Source organism: Cervus canadensis, chromosome X (assembly GCF_019320065.1).
Source record: "Cervus canadensis isolate Bull #8, Minnesota chromosome X, ASM1932006v1, whole genome shotgun sequence".
Taxonomy (NCBI): Eukaryota; Metazoa; Chordata; class Mammalia; order Artiodactyla; family Cervidae; genus Cervus; species Cervus canadensis.
Genome location: NC_057419.1, coordinates 50,093,851 through 50,112,889, shown reverse-complemented (window position 1 = coordinate 50,112,889; position 19,039 = coordinate 50,093,851). Strand labels below are relative to the sequence as shown.

General features: G+C 50.8%; 2 protein-coding genes across 4 annotated transcripts in view; one reads left to right on the top strand and one right to left on the bottom strand.

Moving 5' to 3' along the window:
- SYN1 (synapsin I) overlaps positions 1-7,679 on the top strand; it is a 51,846-nt gene extending 44,167 nt beyond the window's left edge. The window contains exons 6-13 of one of the 2 annotated variants that reach the window (XM_043458124.1): positions 1,314-1,376; positions 2,474-2,616; positions 2,715-2,789; positions 2,890-2,992; positions 4,343-4,489; positions 4,863-4,950; positions 5,050-5,641; positions 6,636-7,679. In XM_043458124.1, coding sequence (XP_043314059.1) covers positions 1,314-1,376; positions 2,474-2,616; positions 2,715-2,789; positions 2,890-2,992; positions 4,343-4,489; positions 4,863-4,950; positions 5,050-5,641; positions 6,636-6,663 — 1,239 coding nt within the window. In that variant the 3' untranslated portion in view covers positions 6,664-7,679. Of the gene's footprint in view, positions 1-1,313; positions 1,377-2,473; positions 2,617-2,714; positions 2,790-2,889; positions 2,993-4,342; positions 4,490-4,862; positions 4,951-5,049; positions 5,642-6,597 lie in introns of both variants that reach the window. The other variant, XM_043458123.1, reaches the window with a different exon arrangement.
- ARAF (A-Raf proto-oncogene, serine/threonine kinase) lies at positions 7,673-18,256 on the bottom strand. 2 transcript variants are annotated; one of them, XM_043458127.1, is made up of 16 exons: positions 18,102-18,256; positions 16,249-16,403; positions 16,002-16,105; positions 15,126-15,228; positions 14,888-15,042; positions 14,677-14,775; positions 13,120-13,261; positions 12,988-13,015; positions 12,763-12,908; positions 12,466-12,668; positions 10,666-10,842; positions 10,529-10,575; positions 9,925-10,043; positions 9,598-9,729; positions 8,467-8,601; positions 7,673-8,261 (listed from the first exon to the last, which is right to left on the bottom strand). In XM_043458127.1, exons 2-16 carry the CDS (start codon positions 16,342-16,344, stop codon positions 8,127-8,129), a joined length of 1,821 nt encoding a protein of 606 aa, XP_043314062.1. In that variant the 5' UTR covers positions 16,345-16,403; positions 18,102-18,256; the 3' UTR covers positions 7,673-8,126. The 2 variants fall into 2 exon arrangements, with proteins under 2 accessions (XP_043314062.1, XP_043314060.1); XM_043458125.1 differs by having other exon boundaries at positions 13,120-13,276; positions 18,102-18,255.
- Between the last annotated feature and the right edge of the window lie 783 nt (positions 18,257-19,039).

Here is a 19,039-nt window from a genome sequence, read left to right as displayed (position 1 = left end):
CAATCGGTCATCCTGACCTTGCGGGCTTCCTGTGCCTGTGTCGGGAACTGAGAACCGCCACCACCCCAGCAGCCCCTCCGGGAATGCTGCTCTCTACCCTGTGGCCCTTCGACAAGGCAGAGGGAGGGCACAACCCTTCGCGTGCATCCATGTGTGGTGAGGCTGGTGTCAGCCAACTCAGTTCCCTCTACCCTGCCCAGGGTTGGGGGAAACTTGAGGTATCCCCACACCTGAATGTGTGTGTGTGTGTGTGCACGTACACACCCCAGAGTGTTGTTCATGTACTTAAGAGGTTGTGGGTGTCCCTGGTTGTGTACATGCCTGTTTGCATATATGGCAAGGCATGTTTTGTATGTGTGTGTCCCTAGATACACTTTATATGTGTCCAGGAGGGTGGTGTGTCTCTGTGTTGTGGGTCTCAGTGCTTCTGTGAATACCCAGAAGTGTGTGCACCTCTGGATGTAGAGTGGGTCTTTCTGTTTGGTGTGCATATGCCTAGGAATATTGCATGTGTATGTGAGTGTTGAATATGTACCCAGTTCTGTTATATGTGCCTGTCACACTTGCGTGTGCCTCTGAGGGTTGTGTCTCAGTGTTGCACAGGTAATCTTCGTGTTGTGTGTCCCTCTGTTACATGGCTTTGGGTGAGAGGAGGGCTGGGTGTATGTCTGTGCCCAAAAGTATGGACTGCATGTCTACAAGTGTTGAGTGTATACTGCTGGGCTGGCTGGCTGGCTGTGTGGCCAGAGAACAAGGCGTGTTCAGGAGCTTGTGTTGGCGGTGGGTCTTTCCATTGCTTCGGTCTCAGCATGTGTGGGAACCTCTGGGTGTGGCAGTGTAGATCTGAGTTCTGAGGCTTTGTGTGTCTCTGAGTTGTATATGTGTGTGGAGGAGATGCACACACAAGGCCTGGCTGAGGGGTCCAGTTGCTACATGCTCACCACCACACCCCTACACACACACATGCACACACTCACTTCTCTATCATCCATCCATTCACTGTAAAAATAAACTTTCCCTTTTCCGGAAAAGTCCCCCACCCCTTACCCATGCCTCTGCCCGGGAAAGCAGAGGCGGGAAGTCTGGGACGGGGGTGGTGGAGGGAGGGACAGGCAGGCAGGGCTCTGGGTTGGATTCTGAGCTCCCAAGTGCTGTGTGACCCCCAGCTGCTAGCTGGCTATCTCTGACCCACCTCTTGTGGGAAAATGGCTCTCAGTGTGGCTCCCACTGGATGGGCTCCCCTCACCCCTGCCCCAAGCTGTCAGCCCTCCTGCCCTGACCACTGACCACACTCTGCCTTTCCACCCTACCAGCTGAGCAGCACAACATACCCTGTGGTTGTGAAGATGGGGCACGCACACTCTGGGATGGGCAAGGTAAGTCCCCAGGTGGGGTTTGGACCTGTGTGCTTGTAAATGATGCATGTTCCTGGCACTGTGCAGGTGTAAGTACAGGCATACCTTGTTCTATTGCACTTCCCTTTATTGCACTTCACAGATACCTTTTTTCTTCTTCTTTTTTTTTTTTTTTTTACAAATTGAAGATTCCTGGCAACCCTGCATTGTCAGATGATGGCTAGCATCTTTTAGCAATAAAGTATTTTAAAGTTAAGGTATGTACATTGTTTTTTTAGATATGTATTGCACTTAACAGAATACAGTCTAAAGACAACTTTTATATGCACTGGGAAACCAAAAAAATTTGTGACTTGCTTTATTGTGACCTTCGCTTTATCGCGGTGGTCTAAAACTAAATCCACAGTATCTCCAAGAAGGTATGCCTGTAGAAGTATATTGTGTATTCAGTGAATAAAATAATTCTGTATGTGTGTCCTTTTATCTATTTGTATTTTTCCACATATGCTTACATTTGTTGGCCCAATTTTCTATCCTGCACTCAGCCAGTTTTGTGTGTCCTGTTATTTGTTAGTGTTTCCAGCACTGTGTTTGTATGTAGGCAGGCCTCTTTGTTGAACACATACTATGTCATCTCTTATATTCAAGGGTCTCGGGGTCCTGTGTGCTGTCCACCCATCTGATTTTGTCTGTGTGTCCATAGAAAGCAGACTTGTAATTTGCAATGTTTGTGTCCACGCTTCTCTATGTTTGTGTCCATGCTTCTCTGTTTATATATTGTATATACAATGGATTTTGTGTCTGGGTGCCCATATGCATATACTGTATATACACACAATTTTCTCACAGCTTTATTAAGATATAATGCACATACTATAAACTGACCCATTTAGAGTAAACGAGTCTAAAACTCGGGTTGTATGTACTCACACCCCATGAGGTATCTACATGCACATGTAAAAACCAGGAGGCCCAGAATTAATACATGCTTGAGTGCCTTGGGGGTGTCCACTGATTTCTGTGCACTCATCTCACCTGTGTCATTTGCCCCAAGGCACCCCCACTGCCCACTACCGCCCCATCCTAACTGGGCCCTGACTCCCACCCCACTCCCACAGGTCAAGGTGGACAACCAGCATGACTTCCAGGACATCGCGAGTGTCGTGGCACTGACCAAGACATATGCCACCACTGAGCCCTTCATTGATGCTAAATACGATGTACGCATCCAGAAGATTGGGCAGAACTACAAGGCCTATATGTGAGTGGAAAGACCAAGGCCTAGGGAGGGGTCCCCCTGCCCTGCCTTGTGCAGCCCAGGCCCCCTGAGCCTCTCTCCTGTCTCCTTTTGTTCTCCAGGAGGACATCAGTGTCAGGAAACTGGAAGACCAACACTGGCTCTGCGATGCTTGAGCAGATTGCTATGTCTGACAGGTGGGTGGCCTGACCTTGGTGGGGGCTGATGGGGGGAAGAGTGGAAGCGTGGCTGCCCATACCAGGTACTGACAGACTTCCTTGCCTTGCATTTTGGCAGGTACAAGCTGTGGGTGGACACGTGCTCAGAGATTTTTGGGGGACTGGACATTTGTGCAGTGGAAGCGCTGCATGGCAAGGATGGACGAGATCACATCATTGAGGTGGGAGCACCCCAGAATTTGGTGATGGCACAGACACACTAGCAGGTGCAGGCAGCAACACTCTGTGAAACATGCCAGGGTCCAGAAAGCCCTGAATGAATGGCAATATGTAAAACTGTAAAGTGCCTTGCGAACTGGGATTTCCCTGGCAAGTGGCAAAATTCTTAGTAAATTCTAAACTGCTCTGTGAAACTTGGACATCTTTAGTGAATAGCAAAACACTTGTTCAATTATAATGTTCTCTGTGAACTGAGACACCATGGTGAATGACCAAGAACTTAGTAATCTTTAAAGTATTCTGTGAACTTGTACTTGGCTGACAGCAAAGAACTTTGTAAGCTACAAAGAACTTCACAGAGAGTGGTGGCTGATACTAAAGCATTCTGTAAACTGTAAAGTACCTTAAGAAGGTACTGCTTCATGAATAGCAAAGTGCTTTATAAAATTAGTTTTAAAGGAGCTCTGAAAATAAAAAAGGAGCTCTGTAAACTGGAAGTCCTCATTCTTGAAGCAAAGTGCTTTCAAAATTCTAAAGCTCTTTGTAAGCAGCAGTGTCCCCAGTAAACAGTAAAGCAATTCGTAAACTGTAAAATACCTTGAAAATTCAGCATGCACGATAAATGGTAGCGCTTTATAAATGGTAAGCATCTTGTAAACAGTGGTGCCCTTTGCAAAGTACTTTCTAAAGCCTAAACACACCATATATGCAACAGTCCTTTGTAAAGGGCAAGGAGCTTTGTATACTGTAAAGTACGACATAAACCACAAAGTTCTTTGTAAAGGACAAAGCACCTAGCAAACTATAAAGCAGGGATTGGCAAACTTTTTCTATCAAGGCCAGACAGTGTGTATTTTTGGCTTTGTGGGTCATATAATGTCTGTTGCAGCTCCTCAATTCTACAAGAGCAGCCACAGACAATATAGCAAGAAAGTAAAGAGGGTTGTGTTCCCATGAAACTTGGTTTATGGACACCAAAATTTAAATTTCATGTAGTTTTCTCAGGACATGAAATCTTTTTTTTTTTTTCCTCAACCATTAAAAAATATAAAACCCACCCTTAGCTCAGGAGGCAGGGAGGCGGAGGGGACTGTACAGAAACAGGTGCTGGGCCAGATTTGGCTGGTAGGTAAGCCCTCATTTGTTCACCCCTGTTCGAATGTCCTAAGCTGTAAGCTATCTCTTAAAAGACAAGCCTTCCCACACTGGGTAATCGGTGCATGTCAAACCAAAGTTTGTTTCCTGGGCAGCTGCCAGTCATGCCCTTTTCCAATTTTTCAAGCACTTTGTCATCCTTGCCCTCCCATGCACTTCCTGCTTCTCTCCTCACCGGATCCCCTCTCCTCCCCCAGGTGGTGGGCTCCTCCATGCCGCTCATTGGTGACCACCAGGATGAAGACAAGCAGCTCATCGTAGAGCTTGTGGTCAACAAGATGGCCCAGGCCCTGCCCCGGCAGCGGCAGCGGGATGCCTCCCCCGGCAGGGGCTCCCACAGCCAGGTCAGGCCCCTGGCTCTGGCTCTCAGGGGCTAGTGGCGGGCAGGCTAGCCCTTGGTCATGCTGTGTCATAGAGCTAATAACCAGCAGGCTAAGAGTAACACAGGGACACACATGTGTCACGGCAATGACCAACTTTTAAAAATTGTCCAATATTTTAAAAATTGATAAATAGTTGCTACCCTGACTTCTCTGAGTACCTCCTGACCCCTCCCCTGGGAATAAATCCCCCCCTACCCCACAACCTGCCTTCCCTCAGCTCAGCCACAAATGCGGCAACACCCAGCATACAGGGAACCCGTGACATTCTGATTGGCTGATGCCCCACTGGCTGGTAACTATTTTTAACCTCTCCTGCTCCACTCCTCTGCCGCAGACTCCGTCCCCAGGGGCCCTGCCCTTGGGCCGCCAGATCTCCCAGCAGCCCGCGGGGCCCCCAGCTCAGCAACGACCCCCGCCACAGGGTAAGTGAGGGGCCAGCTTCCTGGGCCCCAACTCTGCCTGGCAGCCTCCTACCTCTCACTGGCTCACTCTCACATGTGCACTTTCTCTCTGTCCCTCAGGCGGCCCTCCACAGCCGGGCCCGGGCCCCCAACGCCAGGGACCCCCGTTGCAGCAGCGCCCGACCCCACAGGGCCAGCAGCACCTTTCGGGCCTTGGACCCCCAGCTGGCAGCCCCCTGCCCCAGCGTCTACCAAGTCCCACATCAGTGCCCCAGCAGCCTGCATCCCAGGCCACACCGCTGACCCAGGGTCAAGGCCGCCAATCCCGGCCAGTGGCTGGAGGACCTGGGGCACCTCCAGCCGCCCGCCCACCTGCCTCCCCATCTCCCCAGCGCCAGGCGGGCCCCCCACAGGCTACTCGTCAGACATCAGTCTCTGGTCAGGCTCCGCCAAAGGCCTCAGGGGTTCCACCGGGTGGTCAGCAGCGCCAGGGCCCACCCCAGAAACCCCCAGGCCCTGCTGGCCCCACACGCCAGGCCAGCCAGGCGGGTCCCATGCCGCGCACTGGGCCACCCACTACGCAGCAGCCGCGACCCAGTGGCCCGGGCCCCGCTGGACGTCCCACCAAGCCACAACTGGCCCAGAAACCCAGCCAGGATGTGCCACCACCTGCCACTGCTGCTGCCGGGGGACCCCCACACCCCCAGCTCAAGTAAGAGGACCCCACAGCAGCCCTCACCTTGCTGCTCACAAAATGGGCTCCTGCACGTGGAGGGCAGCCCTGGGCTCCCTGGCTCCTCAGACCCCGGTCCTGCACGGGGTCCTAACAGCTCTCTCTCCGGTTCCAGTCTGAGCCAGACCCTTCCCGGTTCACAGAGGCTTCTACCCTCCATTCCAGAGAATCCCCCCTTTCAGTTCAGAATCCTCCCTGTAGGCCCTGGGAAAGCCCCCCAGCCCAGCTCCTCTTGGCCTACCCCAGGCGCCTTGCTAACCCTTCTTCAGTACTTCCCTGCCCAACTCATTCTCCTCCTGCCCAACCTGACTCCCTGCAACCGAACCCCCAAACTCCTCCCAGCCCAATCCACAATCCTAAGTTACTTCACTTTCCAGTCATCCTCCTACTTTCTCCAGAGTCTAGGCTCCCTTCTGGTCCATCTGAGTCTCCTCTCACTATCACACTATCCTCTCTGCCTCTTCTGGTCCATTCCAGACCTCCTTCACTACCTCAAAAGCCCTCCCTGCCCCACCCAAGTGCTCCCCCCTTAGATCTTCCCCTTCCAGCCTGTCCTTGGTCCAAGCCCTACCCCACCCCTTTTCTGGACTCCTCACCCTTGGACTAGAAAGAAACCTTCCTGCCCATCATCACCTTATATCAAACTCCTCCCAATCTGGTCTAGAATTCTGAGAAGATTCAGCCCAGAGCTCTTCCCATCCATCCCAGGCCTCCTCACCTTGGATCCAAATCCTCCCACCCAGCCCAGGACTCCCCACTCCTCCTGAGAATCCCTCAGAGTCCAGGCCTGTGCTGCTGGGTGGGAGGGTAACAGGCACAGCCCCAGGACCAGAGGGGCAGGGCTGGGGCCGGGCCTGGGGTAACGTTGTGTTTCTCTCCCCCTCCTCCCTTCCTCTTCCCCCTTCCTCCCACGCCTCCACCTTGTTTCTCTCTAGCAAATCCCAGTCTCTGACCAATGCCTTCAACCTTCCAGAGCCAGCCCCGCCCAGGCCCAGCCTTAGCCAGGACGAGGTGAAAGCTGAGACCATCCGCAGCCTGAGGAAGTCTTTCGCGAGCCTCTTCTCCGACTGACACCCTACCCTGAGAACCCCCAAATCCCTGGGCAACCCCTGTCTGGGCCTTGAATCTATTTCTCACTTTTGGAAATCTCATCCCTTGAGAAGTCCTCTCCTGGATCGTCAAGATCCCTCTTCTCACTCCTCAGAATGCTCAAGTCCCTGGGGAAACCTCACTCCTGGTCCTAAATCCAGTCCTCATGTTTGGAATTCCCACATCCTTTGAAAAACCCACTCTCAGTCATCTCAAGAACTACTTCTCAGTTTTAGAACCTCCAGATCCCTGAAGACCTCAACCCATGGTGCCCTCCGAGTGCATTTTCCTTCCTGGAAGCTCCCAAACACCAGGCAACCACTCCTGGAGCCCTTAAATTCCTGGAAAACGCCTTCCTGGCCCCAGATCTCTCCAGTGCACCTTGTTCCCCAGCAAAATTTACCCAATCCTTAAGAAACCCCTCCCTTTGATACCCTTTCTTTGGATTTCCTATCTCTGGGGATCCACCTGTTCAACTGTCCCCACCCAGCCCCCCAAGGTTTTCCCTTCAGTCCTCCCCCCACCAACCCCACTCAACACACTTGAGAGCTCCTCCCACTGCTAGGACCCCTCATTTCCCCAGGGACCCCTGCCTCACTTTCCTGCCTCTGACAGCTGTCTTTAAATATGCAAACTCCACCCATCCTCCCAGAATCCTGTGCACACAGAAGGCCAGTGGTCTCCCACTTCCCCACCTTTGCCGTGATGTCTGTGTCTGTGACTGACGTGGCCTCCTCTCGTGCCTGTGCTTGGCATATGTGGTCCTCGTTCATCGTGCCGCCTGTGGTGATGCGTGCAGTGGCACTGTTTGTGTGATCCGCACCTCCCCCCAAACTCCACCCCTTGCCTGGACTCACCCTCACCCCTCAGCGGCTCTGAACCCCATGAGAAGAGTCGGGAAGCAAAATAAACAAGCAAAGGCCCAGCAGAATTCTGTGCTTCTTGGTGAAGAAAGAGGGGAGTCCTTGAATGGTGGAAAAGAGACAGATGGGACCCCCAAATCCACATGGGGTGCTGGGACCCCAAAATCCAGTGGAAGGCACATCATCACAAATTACATCAGGCACATCAGGCACAAATTACAGAGAGGTGCTGAGTGGAATTCCTGCCACAAATCCCAGCCATTGGAGATGGAGGAGCTCCCGAATTTAAAAGTATCCCCAAAGCCAAGAGGAAACCAAATTATGGGGGTCTCGGTCTTCAAGGGTCCCCCAGTTCCAGAGGAACTGGAAAAGTACATGGGTACCCCCTCATCTCCCAGGGCAGGGATGGGGGATCCTGAGGCAGTATCAGGGCAGAGACAGAACATTGATTGTGGGAAGGGCTCCTTGGCGTGGGAGGCTGAGATTGGCTCCCTGGTGGCTGGGGCTGGGGCCTAAGGCACAAGGCGGGCTGCGCTGAGTAGGCAGGCAGGCAACTCATCAGCCTGGGTACGGTGCAAGGAGGGTTCGGAGGCACTCCGCTCAATCTTGGGGAGTGACCGCTGCAGCAGCTCAATCGTGGCCAGGATCTGGGGGCAGGGGCGGGTGAGGAGGGGATGTCCAGAGCCGTGTGGGCATCCAAACACCCCCAAACCCCAGCCTAAAGGGGAAACACACACTCACACACATTGTACACTTCGGAGCCTTGAACACACACAGTTCACATTCGCACCTCAGAGTCTTCCTCCTCAGAGGCTCCCTCCCCAGGGTGTCCAGCCCTCCTCCTCAGCCCACCTGGGGAAAAAGGGGCCGCTCCTCTCGCTGGAACTTCAGGCAGTCAGACAGCAGGCGCCTCATGGCCTTGGGGCAATTGCTGGAGATTTTGCTGAGGTCCGGGGACAGATAGCCACGGCCCACCATAAAGATAATCTGGGAGAGGGGACAAGAATGGGGTGATCTGGGCTGGGAAGCACAGGGAATTCTGGGTCTTGAGGGACCTCAGGGACTCCTTTTGGGAGAACTGGGGTATTCTGGGTATTGGGGCCCAGAGGACTGTGGGTATCTGGTGGATCTAGAGATTCTGGGTCCCTGAAAACTTGGAAGGATTCTCTGCTTAATGGTACAGAAGGATTTAAGCTTGGGGGAATCAAAAATGGTTAAGTGTCTGGGGCCCAAAGGATTATGCGTCCACAGGTTTCTAGGGGGCTTAGGGGCCTGGAAAGAACTGAGTCTGGGGGAAACATGAATTTCTGGGTCTGGAGGGAGTTAAAGGCTGGTAGTCCTCAGGAACTTGTATTTCTGTAGCAGTCTAGGGCTGAGAGGACTATGGGTCCAAGTGGCCTGTAGGACAGTGAGTGCTTAAGACCCAAAGACTATTGGTACCTGGAGCCTAGAGGATCTTGGGTTTCTGAGGGCCTGGGAGATTCTAGTCTTTGAACCTGGAGAAATGTGAGAGTCTGGGGCCTAGAGTATTGTGGATTCAAGGGTCCTGGAGCTTGACAGATACCCAAGGCCTGAGTGGTTGTGGGCATCTGTGGGGATTCCAGAAGCACAAACATCTGTGGGGATTCCAGAAGCACAAAGGGATTGTTTCTGGGAGAAATGGGATTCTGGGCTTTGGGGAGTTTTGAGTACCCAGGTCAGAGGACTGTATGTGTCTAGGGGGACTTTTGGGGACCTGGGGGATTCTGGGTATAGGGGACTCAGGAGATTCTGGACTTTGAGGACCCAGAGAAGTGGATATGAGTGAAGGAAAGAATTCTGGGTACAGAAGACCCAGAGGAGTCTGGGAGTCCTCAGCTCTGAAAATTTGGGGTTCCTGGGGGCAGAGTGGTGTTCATGGTCTGTGCAAAGGAGAAGATCTGAGGTTTGGAGTCTAAGGGGATCCCTTGGCCTGAGATAAGGCGGGTAAGGTATGGGGCTCACCTGGTCTCGGCTGCCAATGTGGCTGTAAGGCAGTGAGCCGGTCATGAGCTCATAGAGCACAACCCCATAGGCGTAGACATCTGACTGGAAGCTGTAGGGGTTCGGGTCCTGCATACGGATCACTTCAGCTGCCTTCAGCAGACGGGACCGGGCAGGAGGAATGTGCAGGTCAGCAAGTGACTTCAGAGCCGCCCCCACGAGGTGAAGCGTTAAGTGGTCCAGACACCCACACCTGGTGCAGGAAACCCCGACCCCACTCCTCCTTCCACATCTTAGCCCAGCAGCCCATGTCCCTATACACCCCCAGTCTAGCCTGGTCCAACTCACCATCCATAGCACAGAGCCCGAGGGTTGCTCCAAGGGCTGGGCCCCACTCCAGCGCGTCTTTACTGTGGCCAGGCCGAAGTCCCCAATCTTCACCGTGAGCCCCTCGTGCAGGAAGATGTCCGCCAGGGTTAAGGGCCACTACAGGGTCTCCCAATAGCCATGCTTCTTGCCCTGACTGGGAGGCTCTCATCGACGCCTCCACACCAGTCATTGCCTCTAACCCTGACCGGAAGCCCCCCAGTGTCACACAAACTAGGTACAATCTTGACTTGGAGGGGAGCTCTAATTAACACTCCCTATACTTGGCTCCCCTGTGAATTCTGACTAGGAAGCTCCTCTCATGGTACCCACACTCACCATGCCTATGACACTGATCAGGAACCCCCATAATGCCTTCCACCACTGTCACTCCTCAGACCCTGACCAGAGTCCCAAAGAACACCACCTGAACTAGCCACAACTCTGGCACCTAGCAAAGGGAAATGCAACAGGTGCCCCTCCTTGTTTGCCCCCAGAAGGGCCCCCCACAAAAGCCATTCCTCTAAGTCCTCATCCTGTTTGATGCTGCCTGTCCCAGCCCAGCCCGAGAGGGATAGGTAGATACTGTTAGACTTCAGATCTCGGTGAATGATGTTCTTGGCATGGAGGTAGCTGTAGGGGTACAAGCAGGTGTCAGACTGTCTGGGGGGCTACCTCATCTCCCTACCCCCAACCCCCTAGTCCCTGAGCCAGAACACTCACTCCATGCCCTGAGCAGTCTGGCGGGCCACATCAATGAGCTGGACCATGTCGAAGCGTGTGTCAGCCACATGAAGGTGGTGGTAGAGACTGGAGCCCTCACACCACTGTGTGATGATGGCAAATCCTGGCCGGGTCATGAAGCCCATGAACAGCAAGATGTTGACGTGACGTGTCTTCCTGCAGGTGGGGCAGGCGGTATCAGGGCAGGGAGGGCAAACAGCAACTTTCTGAGCCTTTGGAAGGGTGCTATTCACTGCTGCCTTCTGCCATCATTTCCACCCTGTCTTTCAGGAGGCTCAGGACCAGACTATGGCCAGATTCAGTGAATTTGTGAGATATGTTTACTGGGCTGAGCACTTATGTCCTGAACTTCCTGATCCAAATCTCCCAACAAAAGCAGGAGGGACGGATAACCCTTCTCTCCCTACTGACCAGGAGCATCTTAATCATCAGACTTGCCACACCTCTGACCATGACCATGACCTGAGCCTGTGACCATTTGAGATGAGATGAGAAAGTGGAATGCCAACCTTCATCAGTGATATATCAACATAACATTGATAACTGCTGGGTAAAAACATCAGTGATGTATGACTATGTCCTGTTAACCATGAGAGGCTTAGAGGTAAAGAGTTTGGGGTATGGACTAAAATTATGTTCTAATCCGGGCTTCCTCAGGTACTCACTGTGCAATCTCAGGGAGGACACTTAAGCTCTCTGTGCCTCATTTTCCTTAACTGAAAAACTGTGATTATTCTATGAGATACCTGGCATGGGTGTTGGAAGGACTACATAATAACCTGTAAGGTGCTCTGAATGGCCAAACACAAGCAAGCACCCTAAAAATACCACTGTCCCTGCTGTCATCACTACTGGGTACCTGGATCTACCTTATAGAAACTCTGTCCTGTATGAACAGGCACCCTCATTTAGAAGAAAACTTTCATTCCTTATAGAAGGATAACATACATGCAAAGAACATCAATGACAGTCCACAGTTTTGCACACATCAGAGTGGATAACAGCACATGAGTTCTTCATAGCAGTTAGGTTATGGTTTCAGTACAAACACAATACAAATTCACAGCCTGTTCAAATCACTGTCATTTGACAGAGAGGAGCAGAGACTGAAAACGTCAACTCTGCAACATAATTGTGCCCACTTGTCATGAGGGGAAAGCCCACACCAGCAACCCCAAGAGTGGTAGTAACTAGGGTGACAAAAGGGAGCACCAGGGTTTCTCAGTGTGAATGAATTAATATAGTAGGATGATATATTAAGTAGAGCAATCACAATCATTAACCGAACAATGATTAAATTATGCTTCTGATTATAGTTTTAATACTGTTCTTTAAAGAATGGTATTATTGTAATTAATAACAAGAATGTAACACAGTAAATACATACTAATGGTGCAGAACAAGCAGTGAAGAAAGGCAACCAGCCTACCGGGCGATGCAGCTAACTAACATTATGCTATTGATGTCAGTAAATACAATAACACTGCAGTGATACTCATTTCACAACAAGCAAGCAAAAAGAGTCACATTTTGGAGGCAGGGCCATTAATTAATATCAATATTTACACAAACAACAGCCTCATCAGAGATCCTTTAAACATACCCATTTCCCAGAGGGGAAAGGCACTTCTCTGATAAACAAACAACTTACTATTATGGTTATAACACAACATAAATATGGGGGATGTGAGGAAGCACCCTTAGCAGGGCCTTTCCCCAGAGAGGCACAGAGGCCATGTCTGCCGCCCCCGCCCCATCCACACACACGAGCAATCTCACCTGAGCACCTGCATCTCGTTCTTGAAGGCCTGGGCCTGCTCAGCTGTGGGTTGGGCCACCTTGAGCACCTTCACGGCCACATCACCATGCCACCGCCCGCGAAACACGGTGCCAAACGAGCCCGTCCCGATCCTCTTCAGCAACTGCACCTCACTGGGTGGCACCTCCCAGTAATAGCCCGAGTCCCGGTACCCCAAATTCTTCTGTGGGCCACACGGGCGGCATCTCAGGGGCCTGTCCACACCCCTCATCACTCAGCCTGTGGTGCCCCCACCAAAGGTGTCCCCTGGAGCTCACCACTTTCTTCTTGTCATCAGCCAAGGACTTCCGTTCCCGCTGCTCTGATGGGGACTTGGAATGTGGGGACTTCCTTCCCGAGGACACGCTGGCTGGGTTGGGGCTCCCCCGGGGGGCTCCATCACCACCACCTCTATTCCCAGCAGCTGCAGTTACAGAGAGGGTGTGAGTGGAGCTGGGTGGGGTGGGATGGGGGGCTCAGGGCACAGGCAGCGGGGGGCTCACCATCAGTGTTGAAATTCTGGCCAGTGAGCTGGAAGAAGAGGGCTGGGAGTCAGAGAGAGGACATGTAGGACAACAGGAATGGCCCTCCCCTCTGCCTCATGCTCCCTGGTGACCGCCTGCCTCAACACCAACCTGGATGAGGCCGGAGTCCATGGGGGCTGTGGTGCTGACCATGTGGACATTGGGGGTGGATGTGGAGCGGATGCGCTGGAGAGGGGTGTTGGCCTGGGCAGGGAAGGAGAAGTGCTCGGGGTCGCAGTGCTGGGTGCAGGAGCTGGTAGGGGAAAGGCTGTGAAATCACTGTTGAGTGAATGAGAGAACCAGCAGAACATCCCCCCAACCCACTGCCCCTTTCTAGGTATGTGTTTAGCTCACATAGAGTAAATGTCCACTGTCATTACTATTATGCATTTGTTTAAGAAACACTGACTAACTGCTTGCTGTGTGCCAGATACCGTTCTAGACAGTGGAAATAAAACTGTGGACAAAACAAATAAAGGTTCTACACACATGCAGATTTGAACTGTACTAAAATTTTTAAATTAAAAAAAATAAATGAAAAACAAAGGTTCTTGCCTTCATGGGACTAACTGTAGTAGGGAGAGAGAGAAATAAAAAACAGAATATTTCATACGTTCAATGGTGATAGAAGCAGTAAAGCAAAAAATAAAGCAACGTAAGAAGACAAGAAGTGTCCCTGATCTTGTCAGGAAAGGCTTCTCTGAGCAAGCGACATTTGAGCAAAGACTTAAAGGAAGGACAGCAAAGCCACACAGATAGTGGGGGAAGAGCAATATGTAATATTGTATAACTATATGCAGTACTCAAATATATTATGCATTATGTAATATACAATGTTATCTATATTAAAATGGCAATGCTTTACATGTACATATAATGTTAATGTTACAAATATACATGTGTTATACATGATATATATTAAATATATTATGTTATAAAAATATTTCTTAATGTTTCCTTCACTATCCTGAAATGCAATTCATAGGTAATTCACATGTGCCCATAATTAAAAATAACATAATGCCCTAACTTTACTATTTTATATATTACATAAAAATATTTAATATTCTACATTGTATGAAAATATTATCAATATAACCATTATACAATAGCATAAAATCATATAAATATTGACATTATAAAATACATATACATACAAAATGCATATCATATAAACATGATATATTACAGTGATAATACATTTCAATATTGAAATATAGTATTATTATACTTAAAGGAGAAGTAAAAGTGAATTTATGAGAAAATAATATGTATTCCAAAGTGGAAAGGCTTGAGCATGGTTATACTGGAAGAATTAACAAAGTAGTTAGATAATATATACATAGATATATATTATAATTAATAAGAAGAACTTATCCTGTGCTGGATCATGTTCTAAACATTGGACCCACCGTAACTCATTTAATCCACACCAGAACCCTATGTGGTAAAAGTATCATTATCCTTTCCTTACAAATAAGAAAACTAAGGTCCAGAGAGACTAGGGAACTTGCCTGAGGCCCCACAGCTCCATGCCCTTACTTACACTTGTAGGTGCTCACTAAATGTCCATTGAGTAGACAAAAGAATTAAGTATGGCTTGATCTCTACCGAGGCCTCCAGATATTTTTCTTCTGACAGTAGCCCTTTAGCTAAGGCATCCCCTACCTGGGACTCTGAGGGGTGAGTGGCTCATTCAGGGGGCGGTTTGAGGGAACTTCGTGCTGTCTGGAGCTTCCGGACAAATCCTGGACACTGTGGTAGAACCTTGAGGGCATTTGGGGTATAAAGCAAGGGAACATGGGTCAGCTGTCTGTAAAAGCCTTGTGGCTGGGCCTCTGTCCTCCCCATCTCCCCACCCACCCCAGGCCAGGCTCACTGTCGGCGGTTGGTACTCATGTCGACACAGACTGTGGGGACCTTGGAGGAACAATGCTGGTGGAACTTGTATCCACAGGTTTGGCAGCGGAAGCCATGGAACAGAAACTTAAGGCAGAAGTCACAAAAGGCCAGGCTGAAGAACGTCTTCCGTACCTGCTGCCACAGAGTAGAAAAGGTTGAAGCCTGGTCATGGACCCTCCCGCCATGCCCACGGTCTGCCCCCAATCTCCACTCACAAAATTGTGCATGGTCAGGGGGACATCTTCAAGGACCTCCACAATGAGCTCCTCGCCATCCAGGGGGGCAATGGCTGTGTCCCAGGCGGTGACTGTCTTTCGCCTGCAAAAGGCATGGAAGGGAGTGAGCAGGAGGGTGGCCAGGGGCCACAAGGAGGAAGGGAACCCACCAAAAGTCCTTCCAAGCCTGCCTTCCATGAAATAAAAGATGATATGTTGCATTTTTAGTATGGCAACTCTAGGAACTAGTACTGTCCTTACCCCTGTTTATGTATGGGGAAACTGAGGCAAAGAGGGATGAAATGACTTGCCCAGAGCCACAAGGGACTATGAGTGGAAGGACAGTGTGAAGAGCCCATGTTCTTAGCTACAAGAGGAGGAGGAAATGAGACAGTGAAGAAACAACTAAATCTCAGAGGTGCTAAGCAAGCCCCCGACAAAGCAGCTGGCGAGGCACTGAAATAACAAATAAAAAGCAATGCGTGAAAAAAAAAAAAGCAATGTGTGAACTGAATACAAGAGTTAAGGAACTCTAAAACAGAGGAATAAATTGAAGGTCAGCAAGGCCCACACAGCAGACAGAGAATAAGGAGACAGAAGAAGGAGGGAGTTGAGAAGTTGATAAAACAGTGAAAGAATGAAACAGATGAATTCCGGGAGGAGACGATGGAGCACGGTGAGGACTCCAGATCTAAGAAGAAAATGAATTACTGACTTTATAGGTCAATGAACTAGTGAAGCAATAAGACAAAAGCTGGATTCACTAAGTGAAGCGAAGACTAACAGAGACTGCACAGCAGAGTGGAGGAGTTGGATGACTCTGAGAAGGGGGTGGAAGGCTGGGCACCCAGTTGGGGGTGGGAGAGCCACACTTACCCCTTGATGAGCCGGTAAACCACACAGCAATCTTGATTGAGACCCCGCACCTTGAGGGCCTTGTCTAGAGAGTCATAGACACTCATGCCATCCCGGACAGTCACCTGTGTGTGTGTGCACACATGTAAGGAGTCAGCACCCAGAGGGGTCCGCAGTGGACTCTCCCAGCCCTTGTCACTTTTCTGATCCCAGATTTACAACTAGATCCATGCCCACCCCCAGCCAGTTTTGCTCCCATCAGACTCACCACCGTGCGCTGCTTGTTGGGCAGGTACACTTTGACAGTGCCCACTGACCGGGATGGCTCGGCCCCGTTGGCAGGGGGGCCCCGTGGTGGCTCCATGGAGCCTAGGACTTTGTCAAGATGGGCTAAGGTGGGGCTGGGCAGGTGCCATGGGGCTCCTAAAAGACAGAGGAAGAATTCAGAGGTCTTATAATAATAGTATGGAAGTAAAGTTGCAGAGGACAAAAAATTCAATCTCCAGACTTCACGTCACCCCCTGTAGCCTAATTTCCACACTGCTCAAGGGATCCAGTTCCTCCTCTGCTCAGCCCCTCCAGTTGTTTGTCTCACGCTTAAGTGCCAAGGTCTCAGATTCACTGCACAGGGCGGGGTGGGGTGGGGTGGGGGTAGGACATAGTGAGAGGCAGCACACACTGTCCCGCAGGGCATAGAAGTACATAAGTCTCTGTGCTGGGGACTAACAGGGAAGTCAGCACGCACTACACTGGGGCGTGTCAAGTACATAATGGACATGAACAGGCTGTCCTGGCTTTCGAATGGAGAAGGGGGTTACCAGATACTGTGGTGTGGGAGGAGTCACAGACGGGGTGATGGGGAACTAACTGAGGATCATCAGACACTGCCCTTAGCTTGGGGGAAATGGGAATTGCACCAGTGTTTGTAAGGGCATTGTGGGCACCCTGAAGCCCTGGACTGTAATGACAGTAGGTTCACGGGTACTGTGCTAGGTGCCTAATAGGAGTCACCAGACTGTGATGGGGAGTTCATAAAGGCTCAGAGACACTATGCTGAGGGGAGATGTAATAGTCGTCACTAGAGACTGTAAGGAGTCTGTAAGGAGTCCCTTGGACTGCAAGGAAATCCAACCAGTCCATTCCAAAGGAAATCAGTCCTGAGTGTTCATTGGAAGGACTGATGTTGAAGCTGAAACTCCAATACTTTGGCCACCTGATGCAAAGAGCTGACTCATTTGAAAAGACCCTGATGCTGGGAAAGATTTAAGGCAGGTGGAGAAGGGGACGACAGAGGATGAGATGGTTGGATGGCATCACCGACAAAATGGACATGAGTTTGGGTAAACTCCGGGAGTTGGTGATGGACAGGGAGGCCTGGCGTGCTGCAGTCCATAGGGTCGCAAAGAGTTGGACACGACTGAGCGACTGAACTGAACTGAGACTGTAATGGGAAGAAGAGTGGACAATGGGTATCACCAGACATTGTAATGGGGGAAATGAGGGTTATGGAGCATCACCAGATGTGGCTGAGGCGAGATAAGTAGGGGTAAAGCGTAGATGAGGCAGAGGGTGCTCCAAAATTCTCCTCGACAGCTAATGAAAGGGTCGCAGACATATTACTAGTGATAATGGATGGAGGCTGGAGAGGGTTAAAGAGGAGGAATGTGAGAATCCTCAAACATTCTCCTATTGGGTTAGACATTGATCTAGAATAAGGAAAGCGAGGAATGATCCGTGTCTTCACGCATTCCCCGTTGTTGGTAAGGAAGGGGCATCAGATACCTTAAAGAGGTTAAGAAGGACTCCACAAGATGAGATACCACAATCCAAGCCACATTCGGCCCGGCTCCGCCCACCGAGGGCCTTCCAGCTTTGCGCAGGCGCGCTGCCACACGCGACGGGCTAAACCATCCCCCGCAGCCTTGCACCCATTCCAATTCCGCACCCCCCCCCCGCGCTGTCGACAATGGTTTCGCCCCGGGTCAAACCACTCCTCCGGTTCCGGGTGGGGGGGCGTTAGGGCCCAGGCGCAGTCATCCTGGAGCTGAGCTTTCGTTCCCGGCTCCCTACCCGTGCCCGACAGTAACTCCAGAAACCTAACCCTACCGGGCCCGCCCTCACCTGTCACGCCGCTACAGCCGCCGCCGCCTCCATCTTGGGCCTGTCGTCTTGTTTCCTTACAGAGTCCGCCTCCACCGCCTCTCGGACTTTGGCCATTGGCTCCGGAGGACTCAGCCCTCCATCCTTATTGGGTTAGGTACACGCCTGTCAAAGCAGGGGCCGTCGGAATGTGGGTCGTGTTCCGGATTAGGAGAGGCTGCCTGAAACGTCAGGGTCTAGGGCAAATTCGCTCGTCCGGATTCGCGCAGGCGCAGTCGGGAAAAGACCTGCGTGCCAAGGGTTTTAACCCCAATCTTGCCATAATGGAATAAGGCAGGGCTTTTATTTTTTTGGTCACTTGGGGCTGACTTTAGGGGTTCCCGAAACTGGGTGGGGGATCCTTAAGCGCTCTTTTTGCTCCAGTGACCCAGCGCCCTAAGTACCATTCCTGTGTCTCAGTTTTACCGTCTTTGAAATGGGTTGGAATCAGACCAAACATTTGCAACGTTTTCCAATTCTGAGAGCCTGTAGTCATAACTTTTGAAAACAGCGAGTCTCTAGTGTGGCTGGGACTGGAGGTCTTACCCTAGGAGTGGCGGTCTGCTGTTAGAGGAGGCTTCCTTCCTTTAGGAATGGAGTTGATAAGGGTTTTGAAAGACTAATCCTAGACGTGTAGGGGAATTGTGGACCTGGAATGGTGCATAACGCTGGGAAGCGTGTGGAGGTATTGTAGGGTAAACACAAAGGTTTTAAAAGTCGAATTGGTGTCAACAAATGAGACTTTCCATCTTCCCTTTTCATAGTGTAGTTCCCTTAGAAAACTTTCAATTGTAAATTTTTTCTCCCTCCCTTCAATATGTATGTAACTCCTTTTAATAAAAGCTAAATAGGCCTCCTGCCAGTTTTACAACTCAGGAATGTTGTTCTTGAGGCCCTGGGAGCCATCTCTTTGAAATGTA